The 19,289-nt window shown below is 38.1% G+C and overlaps 2 protein-coding genes across 8 annotated transcripts; one reads left to right on the forward strand and one right to left on the reverse strand.

Annotated features, from left to right (window-relative positions):
• Positions 1-277: 277 nt before the first annotated feature.
• On the reverse strand, positions 278-5,584 carry LOC133165667 (tissue factor-like). Its single transcript, XM_061295500.1, has 7 exons — positions 5,291-5,584; positions 3,471-3,579; positions 3,199-3,291; positions 2,465-2,565; positions 1,845-2,023; positions 1,290-1,455; positions 278-1,219 (listed from the first exon to the last, which is right to left on the reverse strand). The coding sequence occupies exons 1-7, from the start codon at positions 5,355-5,357 to the stop codon at positions 1,083-1,085; spliced, it is 852 nt and encodes a 283-aa protein (XP_061151484.1). The 5' UTR covers positions 5,358-5,584; the 3' UTR covers positions 278-1,082.
• Positions 5,585-9,044: 3,460 nt separating this feature from the next.
• On the forward strand, positions 9,045-19,201 carry fam110b (family with sequence similarity 110 member B). Of its 7 annotated transcripts, none has more exons than XM_061295881.1 (7): positions 9,051-9,168; positions 12,030-12,191; positions 13,492-13,629; positions 14,256-14,513; positions 14,605-14,845; positions 14,944-15,335; positions 15,413-19,201. In XM_061295881.1, the coding sequence occupies exons 5-7, from the start codon at positions 14,723-14,725 to the stop codon at positions 16,317-16,319; spliced, it is 1,422 nt and encodes a 473-aa protein (XP_061151865.1). In that variant the 5' UTR covers positions 9,051-9,168; positions 12,030-12,191; positions 13,492-13,629; positions 14,256-14,513; positions 14,605-14,722; the 3' UTR covers positions 16,320-19,201. The 7 variants fall into 7 exon arrangements, with proteins under 7 accessions (XP_061151862.1, XP_061151865.1, XP_061151866.1 ...); XM_061295882.1 differs by having other exon boundaries at positions 14,256-14,317; XM_061295884.1 differs by having other exon boundaries at positions 14,260-14,317.
• The last annotated feature ends 88 nt before the right edge of the window (positions 19,202-19,289 follow it).

The raw sequence follows: 19,289 nt of genomic DNA on the forward strand, positions 1-19,289 counted from the left end.
ATGATACCACGGTGTTTGTTGTGATATTGTATGTGCTGCAATGTAAATACAATAGTCTGTGCTTGAAACATCAAGGAATACATCAATATTGAACCCCACATGAGGTGTAGTGCCATATTTTTGAAAAGTCATACTTGTTACAACCTCCATTCTTGCATTGTATACCATACGTACACCGATATATGGTATGTATATATATATATATATATATATATATATATATATATATATATATATATATATATATATATACTATATGCATCCAGAGACAGACAAGTAATCTCATTGACCTTTATTTGACCCTGTTTCTCTAATATCTATCACTGATAATTTGTTAAAAGGAAAAACAATGCAAGAAAATTAAGAAGCAAAATGATACTGTATTGTTGCTGTAGGTCATAGATCAGTTGTATTTCATGTACACTGCATCTTAACATAAAAAAAAAGCAAGAGAGTTCAAAGTTGTATAGTATTGGCATACTTTTGATCAACAAAAGTTAGTTCCAGAAATGATATGAATTCGATGAAAAAAAAATGCAGAAAAAAAAAGAAGTGGAGAGAAGTTGGTTAATGTAACTGAGATTCTGATGAAGGTTTACCAGATGACCCTAAAGCCCTCATATTGATGGTTACGGATGTGAAACAGGCTTGAGGGCTTTTAAAGAATTACAGTGTGAATAAAATGTCTCGAAGCATTGAAAGAAAGAAATGCAATTGTAGACTATTGATGGGAATGGAATAAGGAAATACTTATTGCCGTTTCTAGCTAAGGTATGGTCCATTTGCTATCTAGATACAAGTTTTTTTTGTTTGTTTTTTTAATAATATTAAACCCATAATGTATTTTTTTATTTTTTACACACACATTGTAAATATTTTGTGGTTGCAATGTAGCCACAGTTTAAAAATACAATATAACATTAGTGCAGAGGCATATAAAATGTTGTAGTGAACACACACACAGTACACAGAGGAAGACCAGCTTCCTCGGGTGATGTTAACAAGTTTGGATTTGACCCCAAATTAAAACATACAAATAACGTGGGTCATTTAAGCTCACACTCACACACATTCTCATTAATTTAAACAACTGTTGATGACTGATACATTTGCGAGGCTCTGTTTCTTCGTCTGCAGCATACAACTGTCACTGTGATGATGACAATGAGAATTAATAGCAGGATAAAAAGTCCACCAACCAAAGCTCCGATACTCAGCTCTAGAGGGGAAAATGAAGATTACATTTAGACAGAAAGACTTACATTTTCCAAAGAGTGCATGTACTTTACCTTGAAAGACATTTTTGTGTCTGGGGGTACACTGCTGGATGCTCCAGGCTCCTTGCTGGTGCAGTTTGTCTCTTGAGGGGATGAAAGCTGCCACCATGAAGCAGTAACTTTGATCTGCATCCAACCCAGACACTTCTCCTTTATTGGACTTGAATATGATGTCTCTCTGGAATTAAAACATTGAATATATTATGAGTGTGTGGGTGTGTGATGATTTGATTTTAGGTTGCTTTTTTTTTTTATAGAAGACAATATGAACATAAGAGGTAGTGTCAGTTAGTCGTTTTAAGTTTTACTTTTTCACTTTAATGAAAAAGTTTTTTTTAATTTTAATATATTCGTTAAATTTGATTCATTATAATTTCCCACCTATTGGCCAGTCCGCTGCTCATTTATTATTAATACAAAAAAGTGAGTTCGACCAACTTTTCTGAACATTTGACTTATGGGAGAACCTTCTAGAGTGGGTTTTGGTTTTCATCCTCCACTTTAAGTGACTTTAGTGGATATTTAGTTGCATTTCCATTCAAAGTCATAGTTCTTTAATCCTCTTACCTTTCCTGTATTTCCAGACTTGTAATAGCTGATCTTGTACTGAAGGTCACCCTTAAGAATGTCTCTGATGGTAAGTTGCCTCCCGTATTTGTGGAAACTGGTTAGAGGATCTTCGATGTTGACTCTCACTTTGCCTTCTTCCACAACCTCCACATTGAAATTTGCTGCACTAATCTCACCTAAGAAGGAAATATAATGATCAAAGTTGAAGTTGTGTCTATTGCAAACGAGCCTCTATTGAGGCCCTCATGTACTAATACCGTATTTTCCCCACTATAAGGCGCACCTAAAAACCTCAAATTTTCTCAAAAGCCGACAGTGCGCCTTATAATCAGGTGCGCCTTATATATGGACCAATATTGAGCCACTACAGCAGGCGTGTCCAAAGTCCGGCCCGCGGGCCAAATGTATATATCTTATATATGGACAAAGTTTTAAAATGGGCCATTCATTGAAGGTGCGCCTTATAATCCTGTGCGCCTTATAGTGCGGAAAATACGGTAAATGAAAGTTCTTACGCAGCACGGTGAGACTGTAAGTTTAAAAGCTTAATTTTGTGTCTGTTTGTGCATACATGTTTGCATTGTGTGTGCATGTGTTTATCTTGGTGTAAAACTTACTCTGCCCATAAGGGTTGAAGGGTGGTGAGTAAGTGTGAGGTAAATCATTATCCCCATTGTCATAGTCTGTAGGTTCTGTTTGAATTTGAGCAGTATATGTCCTGTCAAAGTACAAAAGCATGAATTTGTCATACAGAGAGAAACTCCAACATTTTGTCCTGTTTTTAAAAGCTAATGGGCAAATGTCTCACATCCCTTTAACAGGTACACCAAAGTGTTTAGACCAGGGGTGTCAAAACTTATTTTTTTCACGGGCCACATTGTAGTCATAGCTTCTTTTGGAGGGCCATTATGACTGTCGACCCAAATAAAGGTATGAGCACCTCATATTATATACAGTAAAAGCTCCAAAACAAACTGACAAATAACTCGTTTTAAATCAGACGAGTAAAAACTGGTCAAACATTAAAAATAAAAAAGATATTAAAAGTGAAGACAATTTGCAATTCTAGTAATGACACACCAATTTGATGCACAATTTGTCTTTGCGGGCCACATAAAATGATGTAGCGGGCCGTATCTGGCCCCGGGGCCTTGAGTTTGACGCATGTAGTTTAGACAAATCAATACTTCTACCATATTATTTGCATAATGATGCCATGAACGTCTGGGGCTGCATAGAACATGTTATTGTAAAATTTGCAGGTTGACTTCCCCTTTAAAACAAACAGATTAAAATAATATTTAAAGTATCCTCTTATTACAACACAGAGTTCAGTTTATGAGGTACATACCTATCGAGAGGTTCAAGGTCAGTGGTTAGATCGCACTCTGTCTCTTCTGTTTGGATGCAGTTGGGACTTTTAATCCACTTTTCACTGTTGTCCCTGATATTCACATGACATCAAATTACTGTCAAACACGTAATTTTTTTTTTCATTAAGCAGATATTTTTACAAGCGTCTGCTACAAACGGCACTGACATCGAAGTCATGTTGTCAATGTTCTGCTTTTAAAGGAAATAAGGAGAACGTGTGTGTGCGCACGTACGTATGTGCTGACTCACCAAGAATACTGGACAGTAAACATGTTTGTTGATGGCGTAGTCCACATGAGGACAGTTTTAAAATCCAGAGATACCCAACGTACATTCTCGGCTTGTGGTGCATGTTCATCTATGAGATGACAAACTTAGTGTTATATACAGACACACACATATTGGAGAGCATGATATCACAAAGGAAAAATATATCACACTACCCCTAACTGGTGTTGAAAAAATGTTGAAAATTTGTGTTTAACAATATGCGTCATGTGACCTCATGGCCTATAGTTTCATCATGTAGGCTAGTGTAAAATGGGAAGGATCCTTCTGTGGTAACAGCTGACGTTTGTGTGGTGAATGTTTACAGATGACCTCAACTCAGAGGAAGTATGGTGACTCTATAGAAATAATTTTTACAACCCATTTCAGTGAGAAGAAACCAGTCACCATTCATGCACGATGACAAAACAATGATAAACCAAAACCGCAATTCCCAACCTTTTTTGTGTTGCAACACCACAAACTCCCCCTCAAATACTAAGTGATTGAAATGAATTTCATGTGTGGCTCGCCTTCATGATTGTCAGTATATGAAGTCAGTATGCGACCATCTGTCTTTTACATTAGTCACCCATGTTTCACAACTGTTTAAAAATATTTAGACGTATTAGTGTCGTGATTCAGTGACGCCTCATCATAATAACATCTTACCGACTTTCTTGGAACATCCACGACTTCATCCTACTCACTCTTTCCCATAAACAGACCATGATTGAAGTAATACTTTAGGAATGGGGCTCAGCAAATGTAACCCAAAGGTGGAGCTCTTACATGGTAACAAATCACAATTCTCTGCTTTTATCTTCAAAGCATTTTATTCAATTCTACAAGTAGATTTGAATAGTAAGCTATTTAAGTTAAAAAAAAAACACACACATTTGCCAGGCATTTTGCTGGCAATTGTGTTCAACTTTTCCATTTTTATTTAGTTCAATACACAACAACAAAATCTGTATTCAAACTGATGAACACTATTTTTGGGGGTAAATATTCTCTCATTTTAAATTGTAAATATTCTCTGCCACAGATTCCAAAAAAGCAAAGTCAAGGATAACAAAAAAACTGGGAAATTTGAGTCATGCTAAAAAATGCTAAAAAAAACCAGGTTTGGAACATCCAAAATTGGAAAACTATATTGTGGTCTGTCACATCCACATTTAAATGTTTATGTTAAATTTTGTGAGATATTTTACACATTATGTTACCTTGCATGATACATATTTGTACCCTTTATAGAGCAATTTGTACCCAAAAGTACATTATCTGCCTACACAGTTACTGTCTGGAACCGGGCTGGGCAACATCATAAAAATGATTACCCTACCACACCTTTTCTAAATTATAATTGGATCATATAAATAATCAACACTTCCGGAGGTAAAGGGTCTATCATGTACTAACCAAAGATGTGCACAATGTACAGGTATAGACCAGATAAATCACGATAACTTTCTTGTAACATCGACAGATTTAACAGTTTTTTTTACATCTTGAGGTTATTCTTATTCAAGTCACCACATGACAAAGGAATAAAGAGATATTTGGTCATAAGTAACAAAAGTAACCAAAAAAAGTAAAGTTTAACATCACCAAACAACTCAAAATGGTTCTTTGTAAGCATTTGGGATACAACAACAACAACAAAAAAATTGGCATGCTCCTCACTTGCGCTATACAGATTATAGAAAGGAATGTGAATTGGAACCACATGAGGCTTAGAGATCGTGTTAAAAATGCCTTAATAATCATCTCAGCAGTTGTTCTCTAGTATGGGACTTTACCTGCAACTGTGATGATCCAAGCAGACATGTAGACTCCAAGACAAAGCGCTATTCTCATTGAGGCCATGTTAAAGTACGTAAATCCTTTTATTCTTCAAGTTGAGATGGCGAGTTCTTCTCTCTTTGTGTTTAAGCTGCAATGTCTTGAAGAGTGTGCGATGTGAATTTGGGGGAGCTGAAGGGTCTGATCAGGGTTCCGCCCCTCTGTTTCACTGACTGATCCCTCCCACATGCCTGTCCCTGATGGAACGTTCCCATAAAACGTCTTCTATCAAAACATGCGCACTTCCCTTAAACTTGGAGTTATCTTTATCTAGCATCTCAGAAATACAAGAGTCTACATGTAAAACTCGCCCCACTCTGACAAGAACCATCTGTTTGTGGGGAGTGTGTAATTTGAGAATGGAAAATACCTTGATTCCATGTTACCATGGCAGCAAATGGGCATTGTTCCAAATGGTCCAGTTCACATTCTGCTGAAGAAACCTTTCAGATCTCCTCACATGACTACAAACAAGAAGGCCGTTATTCAGACTCATGTGGAAGTGTGAGGAGAGCAAATGAAAACAGATTTAAAGAGCAATCTTAGAAATACCAAATTTATGTGTCACGTTCTTCTGCAGGCACTAAACAACAAGCTCAAACTGGAGATTTTTGTGAGAGAGAACGTTTACAGCTTGTTTTCATTTCCAGTTTGCAACTGCAAGGATGAGCAGTTATGGATGTCACTGTCTGTTCTAATGCCAGATATTTTTAGACATTAAACATCTTGGGACCTACTCTAAATAACCATGTTGAAATCAAAGGTCTCGCTTTGTTGCAGAATGAGCAATGAGTTTGTTTGAAGTGTTCAAATATGCTGGGAACATGCTGACTCATTGGTCTGAGTTCATTTACATATCAAATAGATTATTGGCAGGTTTGGATCGCTTTATTCCCTTAGCAATTTTGGAGCTAGTCTAGTGTGTGGCATGTGTACTATTGTGATAACATCAGACTCATATTAATTATATTTGTGCATTCATCCAACATCTTTGATCCATGTATGAAGGATGATGATTGGATGTTTTTGTACCCTCTTACACTACGATAAGCCATATCTGAATCGAGACACGTGAGAGCAAAACAATGCGAGTGTGGACCTTGCCAGTGAACCAGAACCACATGTGTGAGCCACAGGACAAGTTTGAACACTTACGTACAAGACATTTACATTTATTTACTACATGTACTGAAATGTCAGATACGTTCATTTTGTAATACATGTTCGGAAATACAGTAGGCCTATGTTACATTTAATCAAGTGTAGTGTAACAATTTTAAGTGCTTGTGGGCCTCAGTCAGTACCCCCCTGAGAGCGGAAAGAAGCCAAAGAATGTGGGGCTTGAGAGATGCACAAACATAATACACAGATGTTCTAACTGTTGAAGTTAAGATTTTCTGGAATTCGTCTAGTGCTGCTCACTTTCATCACTGCTTAACGGAGTTTGGCAGTAAAAATCTGAGACCCAATTGGAAAGAAGAAAAGTCATTGAGAGAGTGTGGGAACATACGGGGTTGTGTGATCTATAAATCTCTCTGGTAAGCAATAACAAGCCATGTGAATGGTGTACTTGCTCAAGTGAGACATGAACACTAACAGATTTGTTCTGAATGAGCTCTCAATATGCATTCTTAAATATAACTTTCAATCCTTATATTTATTTAAACATTTGAACATATTCAATGTTTTTTCTTGCAAAATGTAAAATCCACTAAAACATCAACTGCAATGTGTCCTGTTTGTCTGATTTCTATTAAGATACATAAGATTTGTGATTTCATAGATTAAAAAAATGGAACGAGGCAAACTTTAATGCGGGCATGGAGTAGTCAGATTTTATTCAGAAATACAATATAATAATAAAAAGAAAACGCACAGTCTGACAATTATACATTTAAGTGCCATTAATGAATTTGTAGCTCAAGAGGAAGGAAAACACACAACGTATTCAGTGACCCAACTGTAATATGATCAGAATGTTATGAGCGCTCAGATCATCTAAACCATATGACTCCTTCCAATTCAAACAGCACACATCTGTTCCGCTACACAAACACTTTGTGTTATTGTTACATGTATCACTGACAAAAGTGTCCTTTGCAGGCTCTAGAAATGCATGTGAGCATTTAGGTGGGAAATTGATATTGTGTAAAAAAAGATTCAACTCTTAAAATTGGATTGTGCGAGCGGCAGTGTTCCCACTACTATACATTTTGCATTTATTTAGTTGATGTCTTTTTAAAACATTAAAAGGCATCACCAGAATGCAACTTGTTCAAGTACTGCTACACATCATTCTGATAATGTGTTCTGTTGTTAAAGGAAAACCTGTTTGTGTTTTGCGGTGAGTAGTAACGTGTACAAATGTTCAACATTTACAAACATGTTCAACATGTACTCGTATAAGCATAATTTTTGATGACGCTCGAGTTTCTCATGATCATATCGAGATATGGTTTGCCCTCTAGTGGATATCCGGAGTACTACATTGTGAACAACCATGCCACTGTTCATCCTAACCACGTCGGATGCCCTTCCTGACACAAGATTTTTTTATTTTATCTATTTATTTATTTTTTGAGACATTAAATACCGTAATATTTTATTTTTGTTCGGTTATTATACCGTCCAAATCGGATACCACCCCATGCTCCAAAGAGGGTGAGAATATCCCTGAAAAAGCCGGTGTTTATCAGATCAAATCTATCAAACAGAAATCTACTTTAGGCAACAAATAATTTTAGCCATCGCATTACATCGCATTATCGCTTTATTTTTTGTGAGGTTGCACAATACGTTTGCCAAGAACCACAATTGCCTGCATATGATCAATCACATTGAGAAGCCATATATGTGACCTATATATTTAGCACAAAATAAAACCAAAATATCTATATTTATTCCAAATCATCACATAAAGGTGTCCAGTAGAAAGAGCATATGGTGACAGTAAAACTACCAAAAAATAATTTACATAGATCAATTTATCTATGATGACAAAAAGAAATCCATCCACGTATAGCCTGGTTTCTTCCTGTTGCTAGGTAACAGTGAAAGGGTTTGCACACATAGGAGCGTCTGAAGCTTTGCATGGCTATTTGTGTGTCATGACAGAGAAACAGCGCTGTCTTTCAGCTAGCACATACTTACCGACTCTTAACACGATCGCCCCTGCTCTCTCGAGTCTGTTTATCCTTATCAGCTGCAGAGGTTGAAGCAGTTTGGGTGGTATTTTTGGTGGTCATTATTATTCTATAGAAACTTGCATGGATAGCATTGATATCAATCAAGATAATGGCAATGTATTAAAATGAGGAATTAGGGATTTTTTAATTTTTTTTTGAAATGGTCTATGAGAACTACTAAATGCACTTTATAACCGTAGTCACTAGTCCATACACGCAGGACAAATAGAGTCGTTAGTTTTCCATTTTGTGATCATTCAAGTTTTTCATTGCACAAAACACCGATCCAGATAAACCGAGCGACTAATTGTGATTGGATTTTACTTTCAAACTAAGTCACCTAAACGTTCAAATATGAAATGCGACACTTCATATTCTTGAAATTTCATGATCTTTGGAAAAGAATACATTTGTTTTTAGTAATTACTTGATCGTTATTGGTTAACTTTTAGCTCGTCCATCAAATAACGGTGCCATCCCACCGTGGCCTTTTATTGTGGAAGTTGTGAGCGGACATAGTCGTGCTCATGCCAAATGACGTGCAGTATTGCTCTCGGCTGCGAACAGGATGCTGTCAGGCCGAAAAGACGCACTGACCAAGCGATGGCAACTATAGCTGCATCCTTTGTTTACCTGGCCTAAACAAAAAGGTAAGACCCGTTAATCAACATTATGACGACGCTAATGTGGCAGATGGCTAGAAACCAGAAAATGCATCATCCGCAGTACGCGGTACTTGTAGCGCCTCTTAAAATTGCTGTGATGCTTGAACATAGCCATTGTTCTCAAACTGTCAAATAGGCAGTAAGCCCGTTCACGTTCATTTGATACGGTATACCTTTATTATGATGAAGAGAAGTAGTGTAAGTAGTGATGGTAAGCTTTTAATATGTTCAGAGATCTGTGTGTGTCGGCACGGCGAAACAACTAGCTTCCATGCATGGCGGTGCTGCGATGTCGGTGAGGGTTTGGCATTGCTTTGCTGCATCACCAGCGCGTGCGTGCGTGCGCAGGTATAGTTTGTGTTTACGTCGTGCTTCAGTGTAGCATCCATTCAACGCTCACCCCATCACCGATCAACGACAGAGCTTCCGGTTTGCCTGCACGATATGAATGTGAGAGCAGTTGCCTTTTTTTTTTTGTTTTTTTTTTTAGAAGCACATCCCCTTATAAACTTTAGCGGCCAAGCCGTTTTGTAATGATTAAAATATAGAACAAAGAGAACAGACATTGATTGATTTGCCATAAAAATGCAAAATATCAGACGATCCCAATCCAGCCACTACTTCATGCTTTTGTGCGGCCATGAGAGAGTACTTGCATTCATTCTCACAGTTAGTGATTTGGTGCAGATATTTCCATTATTTCAGGATGTTAACCTTGCCATGTAGTCTGGGATAAGTCATGGAGTTTTTACATCAGGGGCCCCAGTGGAAAACCTGCTGACATTGCACTGCTTCTGTCTGCATTCATGATGACTAATGCTGGATAATTTAGTGCAGGCAAACACAAAACAGTCAGGAATTGTCCTAGGATCTGATTGGAGTTATAGTGTTTGGCCCAGGGCTGCTCTGGTAATGAACTGTTTGCTCTGTTTGTTTTTTTTAAAATAAACGAGCGTACTGTAACTGTATACTCTCAACACACATTCTACTACACTGAGAACATTGACAACTAGGAATGACATATATACAAGGATTTTGAAATGACAAATTTTGTCCGGTTCTTCCACTGATTCCCAGCAAGGCGTGGGAAGAGGGAAGGCAGGGGGTTGGCTGTTTTGCTGAGCAGAAAGTGGTGCTCCACAGGGAAAGGCAAAATAACCCACGGACTACTGCTGAGAGCTCTGTAAACTTACTACCAAGTGTAAAAACACTACTGCGCGTCCGCACCGCCCACTCACAATGATCGCAAACAACAAAAAGACTATATATTATTATTTTATGATTATGAAGTATTTTGTGTATGAAGTTAAAATAAAAATGATATCATGGAAAATAATTTAATTTGGATTCACTGCAGTCGAAACACCAATATCACCCTTCTCATTAATACAACAGTAATAAAACAAACTCAATCATGTAATAGAAAATTCATTTAACCTTCATAAACTTTCATTTGTATTTAATTCATTATTATTTTAATCTTTAACTTTACTGGTAATGCAATTGACAATAGATTCTCATTTGCAATATCAACTTATCAGCAGACAGCAAAGGATATAGTTACAAATTTACAAGTTAATTTACAATGGTAATAGTTCGAAGAATGTCAGTCTGAATGGTTGACAGCCCTGCACTAGACCATTCTCAGGCTCTGTTGAATATATTGTATGTTCACAGCAATGTTAGATAATATTTTATTATGTAAGGCAGATTTTCTCAGCGGCATCTGCTCCTGATGGTACGTATGTCCATACTTTATTCGAACAGCTGCAACTAGGATTTAGTCATGAATGTTTTCCTAAGATTGGATTTTAGGAGCTCTTGTATAACTAACTAATATTGCTTGTTCTAAGAATGTCCTCCGTTCATCCTTTTGTTTGTTGTCCATATGAAAGTAAAATTGGTACTGAGTGAATCAAAAATCCAAGCGAATCAATTCAAATCAGGGCCTTGTGGATTGAATCGACTCAATTCTGAAAATAATAATAATAATAATAAAATCTAAATCAATACCCATTCCCTATTATTTGTTTTTATTGTTATTCTATTATTATTTGTGGTATTATTGTTCTTCCTCTTAATGTTCTCATCATTGTTATTATTGTTGTCATTTTTATTATTATTAATATTAGCATATTTATTATTTATTGTGATTTATGTTTCTTTTGTTACAGCTCATGTACAAGACTTTGTTAAAAGTGTAGTTGTTAAAGTGCTCGCCCTATAAATAAGGTCGAGTTGAGGTCTTCTCTAAATCTTTAAGCATTGCTCAGTAGCTCTGTGCTAAACCCATTAGCTTGGATACAACGGTGCTGTAGCTTAGTGCTTAGTTACCACTTTAGACAGCGGTTCCAGTGTTCTACTATATTTTTTATTTTTTTTATACTATATTTTGGCCTATTTTATATGTGTAGTGATATATTTTAGAAAACAACTATGGCCATGGATGTATTGTTGTCCCTGTTGTCGACACAGCATTCATGTGATGTAATATTAAGCTCGTTGTGAGGTCGTACTTGCTTTTGCGATGGGCAACGATGTGTACCGTGATTGTGTGCTTCCTCCTTCGTCAGGTTATCAAATGCTTGATAACTGTTTGGAATTCCAGAAACTGCTCTTGTGGTAAGCTCATTCACTTTATTGTCATATGTAGCTGGTTGGTGGACCACAGTTGTGACGTGAGAGCCAAAGAAATAAATTTGTTCAAAACCAGGTCAGGTCAAAATGATGTATGCTTTAAAACAAACCTTCCTGCTATGTGCGTGGACACATTTTATAATTTATTTGATTAACCTAAATCGGAAGTTGAAGGGACAGCTGCTTTGAGAAACTTGGCATGTGTTTAGTCTGCAGGAGCAGCACGGGGGAGCTCCTCACTTTTGTGACGTCACAAATTCACGACCTGGTCATTTTCTTGAATAATGCGAGGCTGGTGCTGAGACAGAAGGAATAAGGAAGAGTTTGAGAATATAGATAAACAAAGGAAAACACTACTTTGTGGGTGTTTGGTGAGTAAAATGCATTTATACTTGGCTAAGAGCTCACAATAATTGATTCAATATGATACAATTCCTTTCAACATTTTTTGAAATCACATGAACTGATTATTGAATTATTCATTAGGAACAGACCAAGCATCATTTAAATAATGTCATTAGAATTTGATAATTTTTACAAGCAATTTATTTTTTTTTATTTAGATCACTTGAGCATAGGAAACATTACTTGTCTTGGAAAAGTATTGAATTTTTCAGTTCTGCATCAAAGTTAAAAAAAAAAAAAAGCACTCCATTGTAAGTTGTTTGTTTTTTACTTTTTAATTGTTGCATTTGTCATTTTTATTAGTTAGCCCCTTGCCTAAATAATTGGCTAGCTATGTGGCTGTCTTACTTACAAGTTACAAATATAATAATGTGGATTACACACAGCCCACGTTGTCGGCCTCCAAGGGCTGAAAGCCTGTAATAAGATTAGAAGACTCGCTGGAATCTGGTAGTGAATTTAAGATCTACAGGAGTTCGAGGTGATATAGAGGTCATTCTTTTCACTTTCACGAGACATGCAAAACTCTTTTTGTGATTGCTGAGGCAATACATCATTATTAGAGCAACATAAATGTTGTGTTTGCAACTGATAGTTGTTTTTCACCAATGTTCGTATCATTCCAGTACATGGTGTCTACATTTGGGTTGGTTTAAGAAGCAGACTCATTGTGAGACGCCTTCTCTAAATGTCTGATATAAATGTGTGACAATAATGTTTTTACCGTGATTGTTTATTTTGAAACAAACATCACGCCGTTTTCAAGAGATCCACGCACATACGCTCATGCTCACACAAGCCTCAGATATTCACGTTGTGACAGGCAATCCCTCTTCCATCCGCCTGGGGGCAGTGTTGCTGTCTCCATTGAACAGGAGAGCCGTCTCCCGTGTGAAATAAAAAAAATCATAAAACATCATATAAAGGCTCTTTTTCTGCTTTTCTATCGCTAGTTTTCAAATGAGAAACGGGCACGTGTTCGCCGATCCACAAACGCCTATTCACACACATGCAGAATTGAATATTTACAGATGATTAATGCACACATGATAATAAAAATTAAAAAAAAACACGTGAAAATCACAAATGTATTTGTGGATCAGAAGAACATGGAAAAATGAATATGTTTGTGAATCCGAAAAATGCGTGAAAATCATGGATGTATTTGTCTGAATAATTCTGACAAATCTTTTGTGGCAGATGATTTACCACTGACAAACTATGCTTTTGTTGGTGATCTATTGTCAATGTTTGTGTCTTTGACAGCTGTGGTTTGCTCCGACAACCAGCAGTACCTGGAGGAGAAGAGGGAGGCATCACGTTGTAACAGCCAAAGTTTGGAAAACTGAAGTGGCAATCGCATTCCTTCAGTCTATGCTATGAAAGACTACAGATGTAACTCCGGTAAGAGCAGTTTTGATGAGTTTCTTTCCATTTCTATATTATGTACTGAATTATTAATTAACATTATTTGTTGTTATTGTCAGTGGCACGGTGAGGCACTGGTTAGCACGTTATCTCACAGTTCTGAGGTGAAGGGTTCAATTCTCCATTTTGACTAAAACTCAAGGAGTTGTCAGTCATTTCATTCTGCACTTTTATTCATTTATTTTATATGAATCCTAAATTTTGAGTTAGGTGATTTTTTTTGTTTTGTTTGATTTTGGACTTCAATTCTCTTTTGCACTGACTGTTCTGCTTTTTGTCCAAAATAAACAAAAGGTATTTCTTTCAAAATATTTGTCATTGCTTTACTAGAACTTTATGCATCAAAAATACTATACTACAGGTATTAGTGAGTATTTGAGTTGAATACTGCCAACTGGTATCAGTTTAAAAATAAAAGTGGCACTGTATTAAACAGCCCTAGTGTGCATATGTGTGCGTGCATGTGTGGGAGCTTGAAGCGCTCTGTTATAAATGTGTGTCTCTTATCTAATCCTGATTTTGTTGCTAGGTGCATGATGCCATTTTTAACATTATTGCTAACCCTGGTGTTTTTTTCTTTTTTCCCTTTTGTTCTATTTCAGATAGTGAGGAGAGCTGAAGCCAGGGTGTAAACTGACAGTTTTCCTTTCCTCCACATCCTCTGGTATCCATTCATCTTTGTACAAACACCACTGCATGCACACAAACAAACAAACAAACAAACAAACAAACAAACAAACAAACACACACACACACGTACGCATGCACATTCTTGTCTCTTCCAGTCTGTCTTTGAGCTTGTTCTCGCTTGATGAATGTAATTGGGCTCACTACTTTGAGTTTAGCACTGAAGACTAAAAGTAAGAATTCCTCTCGGAATTAAATATTTGTCCAGAGTCAAGTTGAAGATTCACTGGTTCTTCTCTGTGATGGTGTCTTTCCTGTCTGTAGGTGGTCTTCTTTCCACGTTGTGTCTTCATGTTTTGGGGGTCCTTCAGTGCCCCCGCCCTCTGTCAATCCCCCTGCTCCTGCTGCCACCACGGCCGGCCACCCCAGACACTCAGTTGCCATGCCAACAGAGACATTGTCTCCAGCTCTGCCAGATAGCAAGGCCACTGGCACTGCAACACCTTTCAGTTCTACTGTACCCCTTCGAATCCTTAACAAGGGCCCAGACTACTTCAGGAGACAGGTACTGGTTCTTCACTCAGCACTCAACTCCATCTTGACTTAAATCAGATTTTGTTTCCCCTCCGTGCTCTGTGTTAATGTCATGTTTATCTATTTTAGGTTGAACCCAACCCGAAACGTCTCAGCGCTGTTGAGAGACTTGAAGCTGACAAAGCAAAGTATGTTAAGAGCCAAGAAGTTATCAACGCTAAACAGGAACCAATCAAACCACCCATTTTGGCCAAGCCTCCTATTGTTCATTCTAAGAGAACTGGAGTGAGTGGCGGAGTACACGGAGGCGGAGTACCTTTCAAACCTTCAAATAACAACGCTAAGTCAGACACATGTGCAACGAGCAGCAAACGGGAAAATCTAAACTTGGAGATCCTAAAAAATCTTCTTAACTCGTCGTCTTCTTCGGGTGCGGGCTCTGACGGGCTCGGGGGTGGAGCTAAGAGTGCTGTGTTGATGAGGTCTTCTGGGGGACTGACAAGGAGTTGGACACCTTCCAGGTAAAAGATGAATCAATGTTGTGTTTTTATTTTACGTAAACTTGGGTACTAATCATTTCAATGTTTTATGCTCCTAGGATGCCGTTAACCTACCGATCCACAATGGCTCTGAATGAACAATCACGAGACTCTGCTCCCAGTCCAAGTACCTCACATTCCCTGCGCTCATTTTCCCATTCCTTGAAGGTTCCTCCAGGCAGTAGCGGTGGACGGTGCAGTCCACAGCTGGTAGGGAACCTCAATCTCAGCAGAGTATTAGATGAAAGAAGACGTGAAGGAGGGCTTACGGAACGATCGCGGTCTCCACTTCCGCCACTGCTGACTTCCCATTCCTCCTCCGACCTTCTGCGCCTGTGCAACGGCAAGCCGCTCCGCACTGCTCGATCCAGCAGCTCCTCAGCTCCGCCACTCCCCCCGAAACCGAACCCTGCTTCCCTCCCACCTCCTACCCTCTCATTATTACTGCCTCCCCCTCGTACAAACGTATCCTCGTCACCTTGCAACAACACAACCCTTCAGTCGCTGCCATGTGATGTCGGAGAAGCTGCCAATCCCTCAAAAGATCCCAACCTGGAGTTGGAGCTGGGTTCCTCTGTAGCACGTCGTCCCTCTCTACATAGATCAAAATCAGACCTGTCGGACAGGTATGCCCGAGCTGGAGCTGACGTGGAACGTTTTTTTAACTATTGTGGCCTCGACCCCGAGGAACTGGAGGCAGTTGGTCCAGAGAACTTTGCACGAGCCAATTCGGACATTGTGAGCTTGAACTTCAGATCGGCTTCCATGATTTCCTCTGACTGCGACCAGTCACGGCGGTCTTCAAATGACGGATTGTCGGATGGGGACGAAGGAGAAGATGAGGATGAGGAGGCCGGAGAGCGAGTTCCTTATGGCATCTCTGCTGTGGAACGTAACGCAAGAGTCATTAAATGGCTGTACAGCATCAAACAAGCGAGAGAGACTCAAAAGGTCTCGCATGTCTAGGTAGTGTTCTACAATCAAACTGCTTCTCGGCTGTGATGTGATTTTTCTCATTGCTCCAAGATGGCTTTTGAGAATGACATGGACAGAAAAGAAAACAAAAAATGACATCAGCAAAAGAATAGAACTTACACACGTACAAACCTTTATGAACATTAAAATAGTTCCTTTGGGAGTATTTTGGGACGCTGTACACTGACAAATGTTCAAATGTTGGATTCAGCAACACGAACAATGTGACGGCCTCATGACAAAGAGCTACTGACCTATCATAGCGGACAATCCATCAATTCACATCTAGTTAAATGAAATGAAATTCACATCTCATGTGAGCGCAGTTTGCTCTGGGTCCTCTGAATCATAACCCGCTTTGCCCGTTCAGCTGTTAAAATAGGTCAAGTGATCTGGATGAAAGAGACACAGTGGACCAATCAAACCTTGAGGAAAATAAGGATGGAACTGTCATGGCTACTTCAGATTTTACATTCACACAAAGTGCCATGTTTCCTCAAATAGTCACCAGGACTCTTAATAGATGCCTGAAGGCGTCTCCACAAAGACATTTTTTTTTCTCTCTCTGAAAAAAGAAAAAAAAAAAAATCAGGTCGTGGCAGTACATTTATACTAATTTTTATGAAGTTGGCCTCGTGAATTGAAATTGATCTTGTGGGCCTGAAGAATACATGGCTGCTACATTTGGCTGTTGCGTATATAAACATCCGTGGCCACTGTTTGAAGAAATGCGGCACTTGATGAAATAAATGTTACAGCTCCACATTGTTTATGCTATATTTGTGAACAAGAGCCCTCAAGCAGAAGCGGAGCCATCTATAACATCACCCTTGGTTATTTTGTTAAGACAGATCAAAATTCTTATCAGAAATGTTTTTGTTGCATTGTCAATGTATCAAGTAAATGAAAAGAAATAGTGACCTCTTAAAGTCGGTTATGCAGGTGCACCATGTGATCACATTTAGGTCATTCATATTTCTTTTGTTTTTAAATGAAGAAGAAACAACAGAAAAGTTCATCTGTCTTAATGGGTTATAATCAGGACTCAATTGTTCATTGTTAAAGAATTTCCCTCATGTTGGTATTGGTGAATGCGATGAGATTGATGTTGCTGTCAGCTAGGTTTTACTAAAATTCCATTTTTAATAAGGTGGTTTATTCCATGGGAGGAAGAAAAACACAAATATGACAGAATCAAATATTGTGTCACACGCCATTTAACCGACATTGGACCAATGAGTGCTTTTGCAAATAAATGTACATCTTTATCATTTTACATTTCACAAGATAATTTGTGGGTTCCATTTTTTTATGAATTCAAAATCTTTTTTTTTTTTTTTAGCTGCATGTTCAAATTAGAAGAGAACAAAGTTCACATTGAGTCACATCCATTGCATTTGAGTTATTTCAGTGTTATTGTTGGATCTTGGAAATGCTCTCGGGGGTTCTGCCAACTAGTTGGGAGGATTCAAAACGGTTTACATAAGTGCTGCTTCTCTTGTGGGTGGATCATACAAACCTGATTCCCTCTCAAGCTAAAATTCAAAGTTATGCTGGCACTGTCTGTCCACTGAATACAATTCAAAGTGACTGGGAGAAAATTCATATATCAGCTGTATCATTGCATGACATTGACAGTGAGACATCAGATTATTAACTTTAGTTAAAGCAATACTAATAACATGTCTGTTCACTGTTACGGACCATGTAGGAAGGACATTGTGGTCATGTGGTGCCGGTGTTCTCCAACTAATGTGTTTGTAGATGCTTTTGCTACTAATGACATCCTTGCATTATGTAGAACAAAGAGCTCCATTCAGGGTGTTGTTGCTGGTTCAGTTTAGTATCTGAGTTCAACTCTCCAGCTCCCGATAATCAAGTCTCCTAATTGTACGTGTTTCAGCTTGACCGTCCCCCCAGTTTACATCTTTACATTGGCGTGACCTCCATTTTCATTTTCTGCTTCAGGATGTCAGAAGAAAGCAATGTCACTGTCACAATTTAGATCAATGATAAAGAGAATAGGTTATAGCTGACTTGAGTGGCTTTGCAAGCTTGATTCTTAGCCAAACTAAGCAAAACAAAAATATTTTAGCCAGATGTAGAAAGTCACCGGTAAAGACGGCTACAAAAACAACAATGGGACACCAGCACCTTGAGAAGAATCAAAAGTTTTCAAACCTGCGAATCTATTTTCAGCATATTTAAATGAAAATGGCATCCGTCTATGTAAATAATAGATTCCAGCTGTTTTCTGTTCTGAGGGGAGACTCGCAGTCCCACACTTTGGAAACCTGCTTTTGGTATTTGAGCACTAGACAAACTATTTCTTCTGCATTCTTCTAAAAGTGAATGGAAGCTAGTCCAATTTCCTGCTAAAGGTTAAGCAAGTATCCATCCATCCGTTATGTTGCTGTTGAATACCCTTGTCCTGTCATTTGTGTTTTTCCAGTGGAATCCAGAAAAAAAAAAGTCCCTGTCAGCATTAAGTAAACAAGAGTGTATTGTTCTTGCAATGTCATCATACTATCAGTTCTGTCTAAAAGATTTGAAGTTCTTCTGTGGTACTTTTTTTTCTCTCTGTGTAAATGATAAAAGAAAAAAATATATAATTGCTTCTGGGGGGAAATCAATGTGTGGATTTCTGTTTTTGGTTCGTTCGTTTCAAGGTTTGCATTTTAGAAAAAAATCCAAGCAACATTCTTGGGTAACTGCCCTCAGAACCGAGCTGTCTGATCTAACCTCGGCAAAAAGCTTCGTGTTGGCTGTGTTTTGCTGTGGAAACATTCCATTTTACTCGACTAAAAATAAAAACATTCATGTTTAGGTTCTTCTATTTTGCATTATTCCAATAAATGGATTTTTGCCATTGACTGAACTGCAGTTTTTTCTTTGACCAACATAATCAATTTCCTGGTTTGGGCTGATACTTATTTGAAGAAAGAAATGATTAAAATGCCA

The sequence above is a fragment of the Syngnathus typhle genome, linkage group LG13 (assembly GCF_033458585.1).
Source record: "Syngnathus typhle isolate RoL2023-S1 ecotype Sweden linkage group LG13, RoL_Styp_1.0, whole genome shotgun sequence".
NCBI classification, from domain to species: Eukaryota; Metazoa; Chordata; class Actinopteri; order Syngnathiformes; family Syngnathidae; genus Syngnathus; species Syngnathus typhle.